General features: G+C 47.2%; 1 protein-coding gene across 4 annotated transcripts in view; it reads right to left on the minus strand.

The window, feature by feature from the left end:
- RIN2 (Ras and Rab interactor 2) overlaps window positions 1-16,585 on the minus strand; it is a 238,423-nt gene that overhangs the window by 8,999 nt on the left and 212,839 nt on the right. For all 4 annotated transcript variants that reach the window (XM_079944032.1, XM_079944030.1, XM_079944029.1 and 1 more), the window contains 2 exons: window positions 4,193-4,498; window positions 2,309-2,440 (listed from right to left, as the gene is read on the minus strand). In XM_079944032.1, the coding sequence (XP_079800158.1) occupies window positions 2,309-2,440; window positions 4,193-4,498 (438 nt within the window). The remainder of the gene's footprint in view (window positions 1-2,308; window positions 2,441-4,192; window positions 4,499-16,585) is intronic.

Consider the following 16,585-nt stretch of genomic DNA (forward strand, 5'->3'; position numbering starts at 1 on the left):
AGGAGGGCCTGGTCTGCAACCATGGCCACCCGACGGGGCCGCCCTGCTCTCCCAGGAAGCAGGCTGAGAAACCAGGACACGGCTGAGTGGAGGCAGGCTCTAGTGAAAACCCGAGCTTGCTGGCTGCGCTGTAGTTTTGCTAGCTGGGTCCTTGTCTCTCTCTGTGATTCCTGGAGTTGAGCACTGCCACCCGCCCCATCCGTCACCGACATAGTGGCCAGGGCAGTGCCTCGCTCCGGGGAAACGATGGGAAAGGTGGCAGGAAGTGGCTGTCTCGACCCTCAGGCCACATGATGTAAGTGTATGTTTGTCCTAAGCACACTCTGTCAGCAGCAGAATGGTAATTTTCTGAGGGAAACTGGCATGCCCTTCCCCCAAAGCCCCAAGAGTTCAGCACACTTTTTACTAGAATTAAATATGACTGAAGCTCAAAAAAATCCCAGATGCATATAAAATTATAATAATAACGCAGCAGAAGAAAGGAAAGCATGGGACAGAGACAGATGTATGTTTCCTCTTAGTCCCTGGACAGAGCCACATGCTTCTCCCCTTCTGGAAATCCCAGGGCAGAGCAGGGGAGGAATGATGCTCCTGGCAGGGTCTGGCCAGAGGGTCTGGCCTCAGCGTCGTGAATATGGATGAGGGGAGATAAATGGGGGAGAGGTAAAGGGATGGACAGGCTCATTCACAGGATGAAGATATTCATCACTGGTCCGGAGTCAGCGTTGTCCCTACAGGGACGGAAGGGGGACCCTCAGGGCTCCCTGGAGGTCAGACACTCTGAACGAAAGCCAGGCACTGGGGACCTAGTGAACGAATGTACACACTCGGGGGGTGACACTGCACTGCAGTTTCCTCCAGGGAAAATCCTGGGATGATGCATTCCCTGGGGAATCCCATGAGCACGTGGATGGACCTTTTTACTCAAGCCCAGACTAAAGCTCACTGGAGAGAAAACATGTTATGCAACAATTCATCGCTCAGGGTCTATCTGGGCTCCAACAGGGACACATGGAAATGGACTGTCAGAATGCACCAGGATGAATAGGCTCCGATCTGCTCCCCTTTAGGAAGACAAGGTCACACAAGAGTCCTAGTTATTCCAAGCCTGTGCATCACAGTGACAAACACCCCAATTATTTCTGTGATAAATGTGTAAGGAGAGGAATTCCTGCGAAGACATGTGGATACAAGAAGGAGACTGGAATAAAGACAAAGACCTACTAGAGAATGGACTTGAGGATATGGGGAGAGGGAAGGGTAAGCTGTGACAAAGCGAGAGAGTGGCATGGACATATATACACTACCAAACGTAAAATAGATAGCTAGTGTGAAGCAGCCGCATAGCACAGGGAGATCAGCTCGGGGCTCTGTGACCACCTAGAGGGGTGGGATAGGGAGGGTGGGAGGGAGGGAGATGCAAGAGGGAAGAGATATGGGAACATACGTATATGTATAACTGATTCACTTTGTTATAAAGGAGAAACTAACACACCATTGTAAAGCAATTATACTCCAATAAAGATGTAAAAAAAAAAAAGAGTCATATACCACAATGTTCATTGCAGCACTATAAAAAAAAGAAAAAAAAAAAGGAGACTGAACGGACAAAGTAAATCGAAAGCAAATCGCCCAGATTTTACTCCTCTGTAGTTTTATGTTAACGATGAGCAGATTCTATTTTTTTTAATAGAAAAGGAAATTAATGCTGTTTTCATCTTGAAAACCAAATTTAAAAAATAAAGATGAAAACAAAAGACAGGGCTTTGTCCGATTCGCTGACAGCGGGCGGTTGTGCCAGCAGTGGAATTATTCTCCAACAAAAGTTTATAGCTTCCCTTTGGAATCAAAGAAATCATTTCTTCTAAAAAATTGCATTTATTCTACTGAAAGTTATTTTTTATTGCACTTAACCGATCTCAGTGAAGTATAACTATGGCAGGGTTGCATTTTTGTGTGTTTTTCTGACTTTTCCAAATTTTCTGCGATGAACATGTATTACTTTTGTAATCTGAAAAAAAAAGTCAGCACATTCTTATAAATGAACAAAACTAAAACGGCCGTTACCCCTGAAGATGTCAAAAAAGCACCCATATAAGTGCCAAATGGGCCTGGGGTTTTATTTTGGGGGATGAAAATGTTTTGGAGCTGGAAAGATGTGGAGGATTGCCCCAGATTGTGAATGTATTAAATGCTACTGAATTGTTCCCTTTAAAATGGTAATTTTATGTCACGTGAACTTCAATTTAAAGAAAATGAAACCGAAGAAAAGCACCCAGATCCTCCCACTTCTTCAAAAGCCTGTTACCTTCTCCGTGTAACAGGGATGGGTCCAGGAGTTCCATCATGTACTCAATCTCTGTGTCCAGTTCCAACATGTCGCACTGGGCTATGACATAGGTCAGGACCGGTAAAAAGTCATCAGCTCCATACATCCTCCCTGGAGTAGGAAGAAAGGGGGAGACAGACGGGGATATTTTTATCAACATTTCTTCCTTTCATATCCTACTTGCTGCTTTTATTAGACAGCGAGGAGTCATGCTGGGGAAGTGAGCTATTCATAAAGAGAGATGGGTGTTTCTGGAATCCTGCAGGGCCTGGGCCTCTCCCCACTGCCCACGTCAGAGACCAACCCTAACTCACAATTTCAGAATGAATGTCTGAGTCAATGAACACAGGGAAGATTTTCTCCCCATTTCCATGATTTGCATCAACCTCCGCAATAGAACAGAGTACTTTGAAAGAGTTTAAATTTTTTAGCAAGTGACACGATAAACCATGTGCGGAAGTGTCTACTTAATGCTGTTACTCCTTTGAGTCTTGTTTCCTCTTGCTTTCTGTGCAAAGTAATCAAAACTCAGTGACAGAACCAAACTCGAGCAAGGAATAACTTGTTCCTTCTCTGTCTTCAATGTGAGCTAAATGTACTCATTCAGTGTACACTGAATACATATATACGATTAATATCTGGCGAAAAATGTTTAGTCTTTACTGCTACTTTTTATGACAATGCAGATTCTCAACTAGGGGTCATTTTGCCCGCCCCCCATCCCCACCAGGGGAGTCTGGCTTTGTCTGGAGACATTTTTCATGGCATCCGGATGCTGATAAACTTCCTACAGGAAGCAAGATGGCCTCACAATGAAGAATTCTCCAGATGTAATGGCATTAGTGCTGGGATTGAGAAACTGTGCCTGAGAAGAGCAGAACCCTGTGCAGATATAATTCGGGGGACGTTTTATAAACGATTTCACGGACTCCAGAAAGTACATTTCTTGCATGTGAAGTATCTTCAAAACTGCAGAGGTGCTGTTCGTCAGCATCACCAGCTCTGGAGCGCATGTGGTAACGTTTCTGCCTAACAATCTGCAAAGTGCTTGCACACGGCAACCTCCTCCGGCCATGGGTAACAGAGCCTGTGTTTTCTCTCCGCTGCTTCTGCATCGAGCGATTACACTCAGAGGAAAAGTTGTGACCATCCACGGAATTAAAAAGGCTCACCCAAGACCTGGAGCACTGTAGGGCTCATCGCTACCCACGAATCAGGGTCACTCCTGCACCTACAAGAAGCAGCGCAGGGGAAACCCGAGGGCTGACTTATGTGAATTCCTACTACACCGCATCAGTATGGAGCAAAGAAAGGAGAGCCAATGAAATGGCTATGATGAAGCCACATTATAGCCGAATGCTCCAAGTTTGCTGTAAATCACTGACACAAACCGTCACTGGCCAAAATGTAGTAACAACAGGAATAATCATAAATATTTCCACCATGCTTGCGGCTATGCATGCGTTGTCCCATCTAACCTGCACCTTTGGAGGAAGGATGGGGTCATACCCACGACAGGTGCAGAACCGCAGCTTGGAAGGTTGATTATGGTGGCCAAAGCCCCACAGTTAATGAACCCATTCGCAGAGCTAGGACCTGAACTCAGACTCCCAAGACTGACTCTGTATCCACTACCCTGAACTAAATCTTTTATCATCTGGCATCTTGTTGCCCTCCTCCGCTTACTTTTTCGGTGCTGTCTGCTGCACGTGGACTAATTTGCCAGACACCAGAGCAACACTTGTATTTTTGTGAGCCACTTGGTGAAGTCAAGAAACTGAAAGGAAGAGCAGTTGGGAATCAGAAAGCCCGACGTGTCCCAGCCCCATCGCGAGGCCAAGAGCCCGGGCGGTGTGGCCTCACCTGAGTTGTTCTCCATGACGGTGTAGATGAGTTTGCAGACCCTCAGCAGCAGCATGACTTTCTTTTCTGGTGAATACATCTTCTGCATGGTCATGAACTTGACTTTGATTTTCTCCACGTCCACAAAGTCAGGGGTGGGGGCGAAGACGCCCAGCTCCTGTGGATTCCTCTGCCGCACGAGCTGCAAGTTCTCCTTGAGTTGTTTCCATGAGCCGTCGGCCACGTGGAAGTGCTTCAGCATGGCCTCGACGTGGCCCTTCAGGGGCTTCAAGATGCACTTGTGCATGGCTTTTTCCAATACCACATCTGCCAAAGAAAGCACAGCTACTGTGACCATTGACTAAAGAACGAAGGAGTGCAAGGTCTGCTTTCTGGGAATGGACAACTGCAACCTAGTGCATTGGTTATCAGGCAGACGCGTCCGAACTACACACCCAACCAGCCAAAATTTAGCGCCACGTCACTCACGCGCCCACCTTTTCTCTTCAGTAGAGCCAGGAAGAATGCATCTTCCCTAATAGTCTTACAGTCTCTCTTGCATGCAGTCCATACAATTGAATATACTTGGCTTTAACTGCTTTTACACCTCCTCACTCATAAGCACAGGTGAATATTCTAGAAGACATTCTTTCGACCCAGTCCTTCCACTGAGGGTCCAGTGGACAGTTAAGCAAATGTGTTATGTTAAAGGGAGGATTTGCTAATAGCAAGGGTTCCAGCTCCCTTAAAATATTTCCTGATGAAAAAAAATTCAGTCAAATACACATGGTATCTCGGATTGGATTCTGGACCATAAAAAGTCTTTATGTCATTTGTTATATGTAAAGGACATGAGTGGGGCATTAGTCGAGATTTGAATAAAGTCTGCAGATTAGATAATATTGTTAACAGTGAATCTGGCTTCTTTCACACAGATTGACTCTTGGAGACTCAGCCAGCTGTGTCTGGAGCAGAAGTGTGCTCTTTTTCACAGAATGAATCTTCCGTGAAAGTTAATGAAAGTTAATTTCACTGCAGTTTTGTAACACAATGTCCCTGTTTTTAGAAAATACCCAGTGAGTATTTTGGGATCAAGGGACACAATGCCTACAGCCCGCTCTCGTGGTTCAGATAAAAGAGAATGTGTGCATGTGTGTGCGTGTTTGTGTGTGTATACACACGCGCGTGTGTAAACAGAGAGAGAGGCAGGGAATGAGGCAAGTGGCAAAGCATTAACACTGGGGAATTCGGGTGAAGGGCAGACGTGATTTCTTCGTACCCTTTTTGCAACTTTTCTGTACGTCTGAAATGACTTCAAAATAAAAATTTTTTAAGTCTTGAAGTGTGTTTCCGTTCAGAGTTAGGAAACACCTTTAGGTGTGGGAGGCATTAGTTTTCCCTCTTTCTTGGAATGCTTTTGCCCAGTGCAGTAGCTTTCTTGGCTGACAGGACAATGACCAGGACCGTGAATCTGGAGGTCTGGTCTGAAGATGGTCTGTACTGTGAGAAGCTCTCTGCTTCTCCCACACCCGCTTTTCCATCTCAAATGTTTCACATTCTCATCAAAGCTCCACGGGTAGCAACCACATCTAATATATGACACTAGGATGTGATTTCATCTTGGAAGCCCACAGATCCATGGAAATAGCCGAGTTACCTCTCTGGCCTTTGGAATTCCTGACATAGTTCAGATCACATTGAATCCAAATTATCACCTATTATTAGAAGATCAGGGACAGAGAGAAATCTAAACCAGACATACCCACAGAAATCAAGGTTGAAGCAAAAGAGGTTATGAAGTAAGAAGAAAACCAGAACAGCATTTTCACTTCACATCTGGCATTATAACAAATTACTTGGTTTGCACTGGTTACATTGTGTTAATAAACTTATATAAAGTCATACAGCATCTTTGACTTCACGCCAAATGGTCACTATGATGAAAAGTCAATCACAGCAATTAACATTGAGTGCTAGGCTTAATGTTAGGCTAGGCTCAGTTGGGCTAGGCTCTATCTAAGTACTTTTTTTTTTTCGGTACGCAGGCCTCTCACTGCTGTGGCCTCTCCCGCTGCAGGGCACAGGCTCCAGATGCGCAGGCTCAGCGGCCATGGCTCACGGGCCCAGCCACTCCACGGCACGTGGGATCTTCCAGGACCAGGGCATGAACCCGTGTCCCCTACTTCGGCAGGCGGACTTTCAACCACTGCGCCAGCAGGGAAACCCCTATCTAAGTACTTTATATCATTATCTCATCTAATTTTTACAATACCTCTATTATTTTTGCATAATACGACAATTATGCCCTTTTTACAGATGAGGAAACTGAGGCTTGGAGATGCCTAATGGCTTGCTCGAGGCCATACAACCAATCATCCTGCTTTTCAAAGTCAATGATTTCTTAGTTCTAAAGTTCATGGTGTTTCATAAACATTCACCACTTTATTCCTCTATCCAAAGGTTCTGAAGCTACATTCCTGGTGACCTCTCTGCAGGAACGAGGTCACCAAGGGGGTTGAAAATCACGTCAGTCATTAACCAGGATGCACATGAATGTTGGCAGCAGTGTTACTCGTAACAGTCCCAAACTGGAAACCACCCAAGGCCCATCCCAGTGGCATGGATGCAAGGATATATTCACACAATGGAATTCAGAAAATGGAATTCAGACAAGAGAAGATTCATTCCGTGAGAAAGAGCACACTGCTGCTCCAGACACAACCGGCTGGGTCTGCAAGATACCATCTCTGTGTGAAAGAAGCCAGACACAGAAGGGTGTCTCCTTTAGCACGTCATGTATACATAAAGTTCAAGAGCAGGCAAAACCGATCTGCGATGACAGGTCAGGATGGCAGTCGGCCTTAGGAATAACCAGGGCCGAGGGGGGCACTTCCGGGGGGAAGGAGACGGTTGATGTCTGGATCCGGGTGGTGGCTACAGGTGTGCAAATTGTCAAGCTGAGCACTCGAGATTCGCACACTTTGTGGATATAAGTTAAACCTCAAGAACCATGTGGATAAATCAAACCAACAGAAAACACCTGGAGACCTTGAACCCCAAGGGCAACTTTTAACTTCCGAGCAAGGTTGGTCACCTCTGGGCCAGGGCATGCCCACAAGTCATCTCCAAAAGGTTGTGTGCTGTTCCGGGGACGAGAGCAGAAAGCTCGTCATCGGCAGGCTGAGTGGGTCCCCTGAGCAACGCATCCTCGTCCCCAGGGAAGGGACGTTGGCCTTTGTGCCATAAACTCCGCCCTTAGGAGCAAATGGGGCTGTGGAAATCTGCTAGGAGGGTTGAAACCTACAACCCATTGCCATGTGCCCACTCCCTCAAAACCCCAAATGACAAAAAACAAACTTAGTACGTTTTTTAAAGGCCGTAATTCAGAAATAAGGAAGACTGGTCTCTTTGCATTCTTTTTCAGGACTTTATTCCTAACTACCTCTCTACCCCCACAAATCCTTAATAAACGTGATGAATAGAAAAAAAGGCCAAGTGACAGGAACCCAGTACCCAACTGGTTCTCTCCAATAGGAAAAAAAGGTTCTGCTCATGTAGCAAGAGGGAAAAATGATTTTAGGAAACGAAAGGAACAGAAAATCTTTCAGAATGTGGGCTAGCTCAGAACAGAAGGTAAGAACACATCGGTCAACGTGGCTTATAAATTACTACTGTCTGTTTTTTCCTACCATCTCCGGTTGCTTTAAACCCAAGAATAATGCTGCTGTCGGCACTTTACATGCACTGACTTTTCAGATCCTCCAACAAACCCATGGTGGAAGGACGATGATTTATTTTATAGATGAGGAAACTGATCCCCAGGGAGATTGATGCCACACAGGTAGCAAGAGGGGTAGCGACGATTCAAACCCAAGAACTCTGGTTATGTCACCTGTGTTTAATTACAAACATAGAAACAAGAAGATACTGGAGAACTGTCTGAGCTACAACAGTTTGAATATTAGAAACCAACTGCTAACTGAATCACCAACTGGAAATACATTCTCTGAAAATATTTATAGAGATCCTATCAACTGGCCCCAAAGCTCAGCCACAGAAGGGAAGAGTAAGGAGCGTCGGCTTGGAGATCCCTGCCCTGGTGTGACCCAACGCCGTGATTTACAGGAAGAGTTAAATGTGTGGGCTTCTGGTGCTGTGAAGTGATCGCCCCCCTCTTAGGAATGAGGACAGAGATTCCAGAGAAAGTCAGACTTGAGACAAGGAACCATCACAGGACAGGATCACTCAGCAGCTCGTCTGAACACTTTCTGCTCACCCACTGCTGCCGTAGGGGATGCAAGAGCCCAGAAGATGAAGTCCAGAGAAGGCGCGTGTCTTAGAAAGGGTGCAAGGAAGCGGCCTGGCAGCCCGCCCGTCTCCATCTTTCTCAGTGACTCTGGCCATGTGACCTCACCTCACCTCTCTCACCGTCACCACCTGGAACTTCTGAACTGCCATCGACTCCTCACCCATGGCAGGCAAGACAGAAGGAGCACTCTGAACCTGACCGGTTGTCAAAATAAAACAAAATAATATTCAACATTCTCCGGGGACTCTAACCGAACCCAGAGTCTAAACAACATGATGTCCAAAAGGAGTGGGTCGCAACCTGCTTGACAAAAGATCAAAGATGAAGTTCGGGCTTCCCTGGTGGCGCAGTGGTTGAGAGTCTGCCTGCCGATGCAGGGGACGCGGGTTCGTGCCCCGGTCCGGGAAGATCCCACATGCCGCGGAGCAGCTGGGCCCGTGAGCCATGGCCGCTGAGCCTGCGCGTCTGGAGCCTGTGCTCCGCAACGGGAGAGGCCACAACAGTGAGAGGTCCGCGTAACGCAAAAAAAAAAAAAAAAAGATGAAGTTAGGTCATACCGCCTCTTGGTGTATTCAAGTTCTAGCATTCTGATTATCCTTTCGAGAAAGTAAAGTAGAAGAAATAGAAGCTAATTTTTTTGGCAAGAGGTGGGCCTTTTTTGTAGGGAACTCAAACTGTGAAATGCAAACGTTTGCCGTCTCTAATACTGATGGGTGTCTGTTTGCACAGTTCCTGTTACAAGGGGCTGTACGGATGCCCGAGCTCTATCTTAGCCCTTGCTCCAGCCCTTTGATGAGGAACAAGCACCATCCTCATTTTGCAGATGGACACGAGGCTTAGCAGGCAAATGACTTTCCCTGGACGGTGGAGAACCTGGTCATTCCTACTGCAAAGAAGCCAGGAGGTGGCACAACGGGCCTTGCTCTGTACAAGAAGGGCAAAACGAGCTGGTTCTTTCTTTCTGTGCTCACAGTTTCCTTTGGCTACACAGCTGGATTAAAGATCAGGGCTGATGTCGACTCAGTGCATTCCAAACACTTTTATGTACTTTACACGTTTTTAAACTACCCTTCCACTGACATGAGTACATAACCCCTATTTGTCTTCATTTGAGGTCTCCCAGAAGCCCACCCAGACACAAAAGGACTTGAGTGGTTCCCCTGGGAGGGGAGTCCAGGAAGCATTGGTACCAGATGGGGGGAGGCGGCCAACGCCAAGCGCTTTGTTAACCAGTTACCCCTGGGAGGAGATGCAGCGCAGGGGTGCCTCAGAGCTGGACCCCCAGGGGAGGAGGCTGGGGGACTCACACACCTGCTCCCTTCAGTCCCTGCCTGAGGGTGGCTTCCCCAGGGTGGGGTGGGCTTTAATCCCCCAGCCTTTCCATCCGCCCTGGACTAGGGCTCTGGTGGCACCAGAAAGTGTCAGGAAAATGCTGCAGGTGCTGGCAGCTGGAAATCCAGCAGGGGAGTGAGTGTCAGTGGGGCGGGCACAACAGTGTCTGGTAACCCTACTGCAGGTGAAGAAGCGGAGGCACAGAGAGGTTAAGACACGTGACCAAGCACACACAGCTCAGCAGCAGCCGAACTGGGACTTAAAACCACAGTCCTGGGCTTCCCTGGTGGCGCAGTGGTTGAGAGTCCGCCTGCCGATGCAGGGGACGCGGGTTTGTGCCCCGGTCCGGGAAGATCCCACATGCCGCGGAGCGGCTGGGCCCGTGAGCTATGGCCACTGAGCCTGCGCGTCCAGAGCCTGTGCTCCGCAACGTGAGAGGCCACAACGGTGAGAGGCCCGTGTACCGCAAAAAAAAAATAAAACCACAGTCCAGCCTGAGCACTTACTCTAAACCACCCCCTGTCCCCTCCACCCCCTACCTTTCATCTGGGAAATGTATTCACCCTTCTCAGCGAGCTGAGATGTGACACCCAGGTGGCCACAGGAACACCTGTCTAACCCTCTGCACAAACTAATTATGAAAAGCAGACAGACCACCTTGTGTCCCAGTGGCCCTCGGGTCAGATGTGAACTCCAAACGAGCGGTTTTCTACTTTGCGGCCTGGAGGGAAGAAGATGAGCTTTTCAGGCCTCAGCTTCCTCATCTGTAAAATGGGACCACTCACAGCTTCCTGATAGGACTGTCGGGAGGACTGGGGGAGACCTACATAATGAACACCTCGTACGCACCTGACACCTAGTAAGTGAGCAAAAGTCACTGGTTCCCTCTGTTCCTTTCCACAGTGAAGTGTATGTCTTTGATAAAGGACACCAGGATTACTGATTCAGGCCTGTTTGGTTTGGTTTGGGTTTTTTCTGTATTAACTGTGGTTTACTTGGTTTGATGAATAGAAAAGTCGCCTGGCTTCCTGTACAGTCAGTCCCCTGGTATCTGCAGGTTCCACATCAGTGGATTCAACCAACTGTGGATGGAAATATTCCGGAAAAAATAATTCGGAAAGTTCCAAAAGACAAAGCTTGAATTTGCTGTACGTGGTCAACTATTTACATAGCATTTACACTGTTTTGGGTATTAAAAGCAATCTGGAGATGCTTTAAAGTATAGGGAGCGTGTACGTGGGTTCTGTGCAAATACCACACCATTTCATATAAGGGACCTGAGCATCCTCGAACTTTGGTATTCACGGGGGTCCTAGAACCAACCCCCTCAGATACCAAAGGACAAGTGTACACCTTTCTCTCTCCTGTCTTCCGACTCTTCCACAGCCCCTCCCATCTACGGGTACAAGGACAGAGGATCTGAAGTCTGGCCCTCGGGGTCTTCCTGCCCCGAAACTCCCAGTGTTTTGTCACTACCTCATTCCGACCCCATCTCACAGCTCAAGACCACAGATGAGCTGAGTGTCTTGGGCAGTTGTGTGTCTCAGAGCGATGGGAACAGACAGCCCCCAGCCCCACTGCAGATGACCCAGCGTGTGGGATGAAGGGTGGGTTTAATTCATCACCAACACCTTTTGGTCAACTAGCTGCAGAGGGCCTGGGTCACGCTGCTGCCCCTGCCCTGTGTGTGCCCACTCCAGGCCCCTGGCACCCGGCCTGTCACACGGATCCTCAGGTGTTTTTGGCCAGTGTCTGATTTGACTGGCGGGTACCTGGGCTGGAGCGACTATTGAAGAGTGTGACTCTTACCCTGCCTGGGGCGATCTCTCTAAAATGCTCTCCAGCACCTTCAAGGCTCAGGCAGCTCTAGGGATGGACCCTGACTCGCCCTCCATCCCTTCTTCCTGCCACATCCCCACGAATGAGCAGCCCACGCTCTCGCTGAAGCCAACAGCCCTCTGCGCCTTTCCTCACACTGTTCCCTGTGCCCGGCAGGCTCCTCATGTCCCCCGATGACAGGGATTCCCAGGAAGCCTTGCCTGCCTACCTGCCTCCCCACACAGCTCCCCCTTGCTGCATCCTCGGAGCTCTTTGCTGCGTCTGCAATGCATGGCACAGAGCAAACTTGACCTCCCTCCTGGAGAAGCCCTCCGCACACCAGACCTGGGGTGAGCCGCCTGCAGCCCTGAGCCCAAGGCCCACATGTAGCGTGTGTTCCACAAGTGACCTCTGAATGGAACTGAAAATCCTTCCTTGGGGTGGCTACATGAAAACTATGTTTCTTCTCCTTAGCCCTGCAGAATCCAGAAAGTGTGATTCTAGTGAGGAGCCCCTTGCTCGGGTGTGGGGCAGCCACCAGAGGCCCCTGCAGGGATGTCTTGTAACGGGGGTTTGCTTTAAGGATTGTCAGTAATGCATCCTTCGGCGCTTAAATAATGAATGATAAAGGATGCTTTATCACTTAAAGGAAGATCCCATCAGCCCAGCAGAGACGACCAAAATAAAAATGACAAGCACCGGGGTGGTGGTCGATCATTCACGTTCGTTTTGGTGGGCTTCTAGGAAGGGCATTCTGTAAACGTATAGGCTACTCTTCGTTGCGGTGCGCGAGCTCTAGGTACGCGGGCTACAGTAGCTGTGGTTCGTGGGCTTAGTTGCTCCACGGCATGGGGGATCTTCCCGGACCAGGGCTCGAACCCGTGTCCCCTGTATTGGCAGGGGGATTCTTAACCACTGTGCCACCAGGGAAGTCCCGGGGGGGGGGGGGACGTTTTTATACGGCAGAGATCTGGCAAGCTCGGCCTTGGGCTGGTGATCCAGGCTGACACCATCACTGAGGAGTCACGTGGACGGGAGGACCCTCTGGTGTGGTGACCACCACAGGAGGGGCAGGAAGGCCTCCACAGGAGTTGGCTTTGGCCCTACATGCATCCTGGCTTGAGGGCACTAGGCTCTGTTTCCTTATCTATAAACCTGAGGATACTAAACGGGGCCTCCCGAGGCAGTAAGGGGGGTTAAGGGATCCTCTGCCTAAAAGTGTTCTTAAACTATTGTGGAGGCTGTCACTTGGTTCTACTAAAAACACAGGATGCATTTAATACATACTCTCTACTCAACAGAGGCGGTGGGCTGTGACTTCCGGTTTCTCAAAGAAGCCCCTGGGCCTGGACGATAAGTGAGAACCTCCCGCATGGACGCCGTGTCCGTGGCGGGAGCAGGGCTGGCCCTGCAGGATGTAGTCCCTGTTGGGAGGCTGGGCCAACCAGGCAAGGCTGGGATGAGGCCAGGAGGATGAGGGCTCCTCTGTGGGGGTCTGGCCTCACCAAGACAGCCAATCAGAGCCATCCTTTCTGTGGAGCAGAGTCATGGAAACAGTGTCAAAGATTCTGATGCTTCCCTTTCAGTCCGCCTGGCCCTTCAAGTGTGCCTGGGCTCCCGCTCTCAGTTCCCATGTGGAGTCCTCTCTTGCCTGGGGGCGTTCCCTGCCAGGGAGGTGCTTCTCTCTCTCGAGATGGCAGATTCAGGGATAGAGTCAGGAAACACGCCAGCACAGACACCTCCGTGTGCCTCACACTCTGTGACGCCGTCCCCCTTCCCCACCTCAAGAGCAGAGCTCTCTGACGGTTCCCTTGCTCAGAGCATCACAGAGACAGCGACTACTGGGCAGAGATTCTTAACTCCAGGTCTGTGAACCTTCTTTTACTTGATATGACATAATGAACCCAATGTTGACGCCCTGAAGTAAAAATTATACAACAAATGATGCCCCATGGAGAATAAGAGGGGCTTCTTGCTGCGGTCTTCTATCTATTTAAACTAATTTTCAAAAATACTATAGGCATTCTTTTTCTATGCTGCAAGAGGTCAGTCTTTCTCCTTCTCTCTACCCTTTGTTAACGTACAAAGAGACTGACTCCTTGCAGGTGATATGGACACAAGGACTAGATCTGAAGTCAGAGTCAAGGTTTTAATCTCAACTTGGCACCAATATGCCTCTCTGGCCACAACTTTCATTTCAAAAAAAAAAAAAGATCTGAAGCAAAGTAGTTTTAATTGTTTAACGTCCAAGGAATGATTTCAGATCTCCTTTCTTATTCATGCTATGCTCTCTCGTGATTAACCACATTTCAGTATCATTTCTCTATTAAACACACACACACACACACACACAAGTAAATTGATGTTCTCTTTGAAATATGTTGGAATCGTGTTTAAGGATATTTTTTCTTCAAATAATTGAAATGCTCTTCAGAGAAAATACACATTTTGACAGCTATTAAAGAAAGTAAAGCAATATATTGTCTTGTTTTTCATTATTGACTTTTAGGAATACAGTTGGCTTATTTGTATCTTTGTTGATCATCTATGGGCAATTTGAATGAAATAGAAAATTTGGGATTACTAACATTTTTGGAGTTGGAAAAATTTTGTTTTTCTTGAAACAAGACTTGAAAACAGAGGGATTCCCCAAGATTAACATCAAATCAGAAGTAAGACTTCTTTTGCTTGAATAAAATCAAAACACTAACCACAAAAATGCAACAAGTTCTGCAAAGTGTAGATTTCATGACCAGCAAGTTTGGACTAAGTTCTCCCATTGGTTGAAAGAAACTGAAGCAAGAGTGGTGTGATGTGAAAACCCACCAATGAGCAGCACGTGTTGGGATAATACGTGATGTCGCACCTGTCAGTACCTTACAGGGCTGGACACACTGGTGGCGAGTACACCTCACTCTGTCCATGAAGTCACCGATCCTGGGCTTTTCAGGAAGATGCCAAGCAGTGTACACACTTTGTTAAAGCAGTTGTTTGTCCCTCCATGTACCACTTTTGCAGAGTCGGGGGTGGAGTGGTCCCCACAAGGGAAACACAGTAAGTGGCCCTGGAATCAAGAAAGAGCTGGCTCTCATGGGAACTCATCTCATCCTCCAATCAGAAGAGCAAAGCTGATGTCAATCAACCAAGAGGTTCTTACTGAAGAACCTCTAAATGTCAGGGCTTTGCGTGGCAGTGCTTTAAAGAGTGGTCTAAACAGAATTCAAATTCTCCACAATAGGGCACAACCGTTTAGACTGGCAGTTTTTCATCTTTGAGATTGTTTATCATTTTATTCTCACCTAGAAAGTGCTGACTTACAGGGCTGTGACAAGAGCACATGGACAAAGTGGCAGTGGGGGAGGGCGATTCAGTTTTTTCATCGGCTTTTCTCTATGCAGCTGAAGAACCACTCTCTGAAGAAGATTAGCACTGTATCGAAACACTAAACGCATATATACATGCATTCACATGGTTATTTTTCGCAGATGAATGATGGTTCTAATTCTACGTGGGTTAAACCAGTGAAATACCTCCTCCAACTTCCTTGTTTTCAGGATGGAATTCTGTAAATCTAGGCTTTAAAATCCCACCTCCTAGTTCAGAGCTCTCTCCCTCAGAAGCTGTGGGAAAGGAGGACAGGACTAGATTTTTTCTGAAGCAGAGAAACCCAAGTGGCATTCTTGAAAAGACTTCTGAGCATCAGTGGACACCTGTTCTGAACAAATCTGAGGCTTAGAATTCTGGGGGTGGCATTCAAGTGAATCCATTCAAAGTGAATTACAACCTCCCAGGAAGTGAGATTGGTGGGAATGAGCAGACAAACGAGAGGAGATGGGGGTTGAATCCAAGCTCCCCTACCTACCAGCAGCATAACCCTCTGCAAGTCACTTTATACATCTCGGCCTCCATTCCTGAATCTGCAAAATGTGAACAAAATCTACACAAATGTACCAACCTTGAGTTGGTTACGAGGTTTAAAGGAATCACTGTATTAGTAGGTTTTTAGTAAACTAGTGAGCCCTTCATTTAGGAATATGTAAAGCAGACAATTAGACTAAGTCCATTTTCTTGCCAGGGTCCTAATCTAAACGTGCACATTTAAAGGGACTGGTTTTCTAATAATTAGGGTCACATCCTTCCCTCCAGCTGGGCGCATGATGAGTTCCTCAGGTCACTGTCTGCTCTGGCTCGCCTTCCTCTTAATTTCAAAAGCCCAGCACGTTCACTGCACTTTTCAAAACAGAATAATGATTTCATTGGGGAAGCAACAGATACGATGAAGTGTCTGCTTTAATGCAAAAGCTTAAAAAGCCAAAACGAACCAATAAAAAAGTGAGGCAGTGCTCGGGCTGGGCACACCTACACCTCCATAGGCAGCTTCGGTCTGAGCTGCCTCCACTGAGGGTAAGCCTGTATTCTAATTCCCCTTTAAGTTAAATTTTAAATTAATTTTTATTGAGATACAATTGACATATACCATATTCATTTTAGGTGTATAACATAATTAAACAATTTTCCAATCCTCTTAATTTCTTTTCTTTTTCCCTTGTAGAACATTTGATGTTCTTGTTATTTTTTTATCTTTATTAAAAGAAAAATTTTTTTAACTTTTTATTTTATATTGGAGTACAGTTGATTAACAGTGCTGTGATAGTTTCAGGTGTACAGCAAAGTGATTCAGTTATACATACACATGTATCTATTCTTTTTCAAATTCTTCTCCCATTTAGGTTGACACATAATATTGGGCAGAGTTCCCTGTGCTATATAGTAGGTCCTTGTTGGTTATCCATTGTAAATACAGCAGCGTGTACCTGTCAATCCCACCCTATCCCCCTTAATTTCTGATGAGAAAATATGAACATAGGCCGCAGCAGGGGAAAGGGGTGAGGTTCAAAAACCATGGCCTTTTGAATCCGACAGAAGGAAGTTCAGAAGCTGCACGGGCTAATTCC

This window comes from Stenella coeruleoalba (genome assembly GCF_951394435.1).
Source record: "Stenella coeruleoalba genome assembly, chromosome: 15".
Taxonomy (NCBI): domain Eukaryota; kingdom Metazoa; phylum Chordata; class Mammalia; order Artiodactyla; family Delphinidae; genus Stenella; species Stenella coeruleoalba.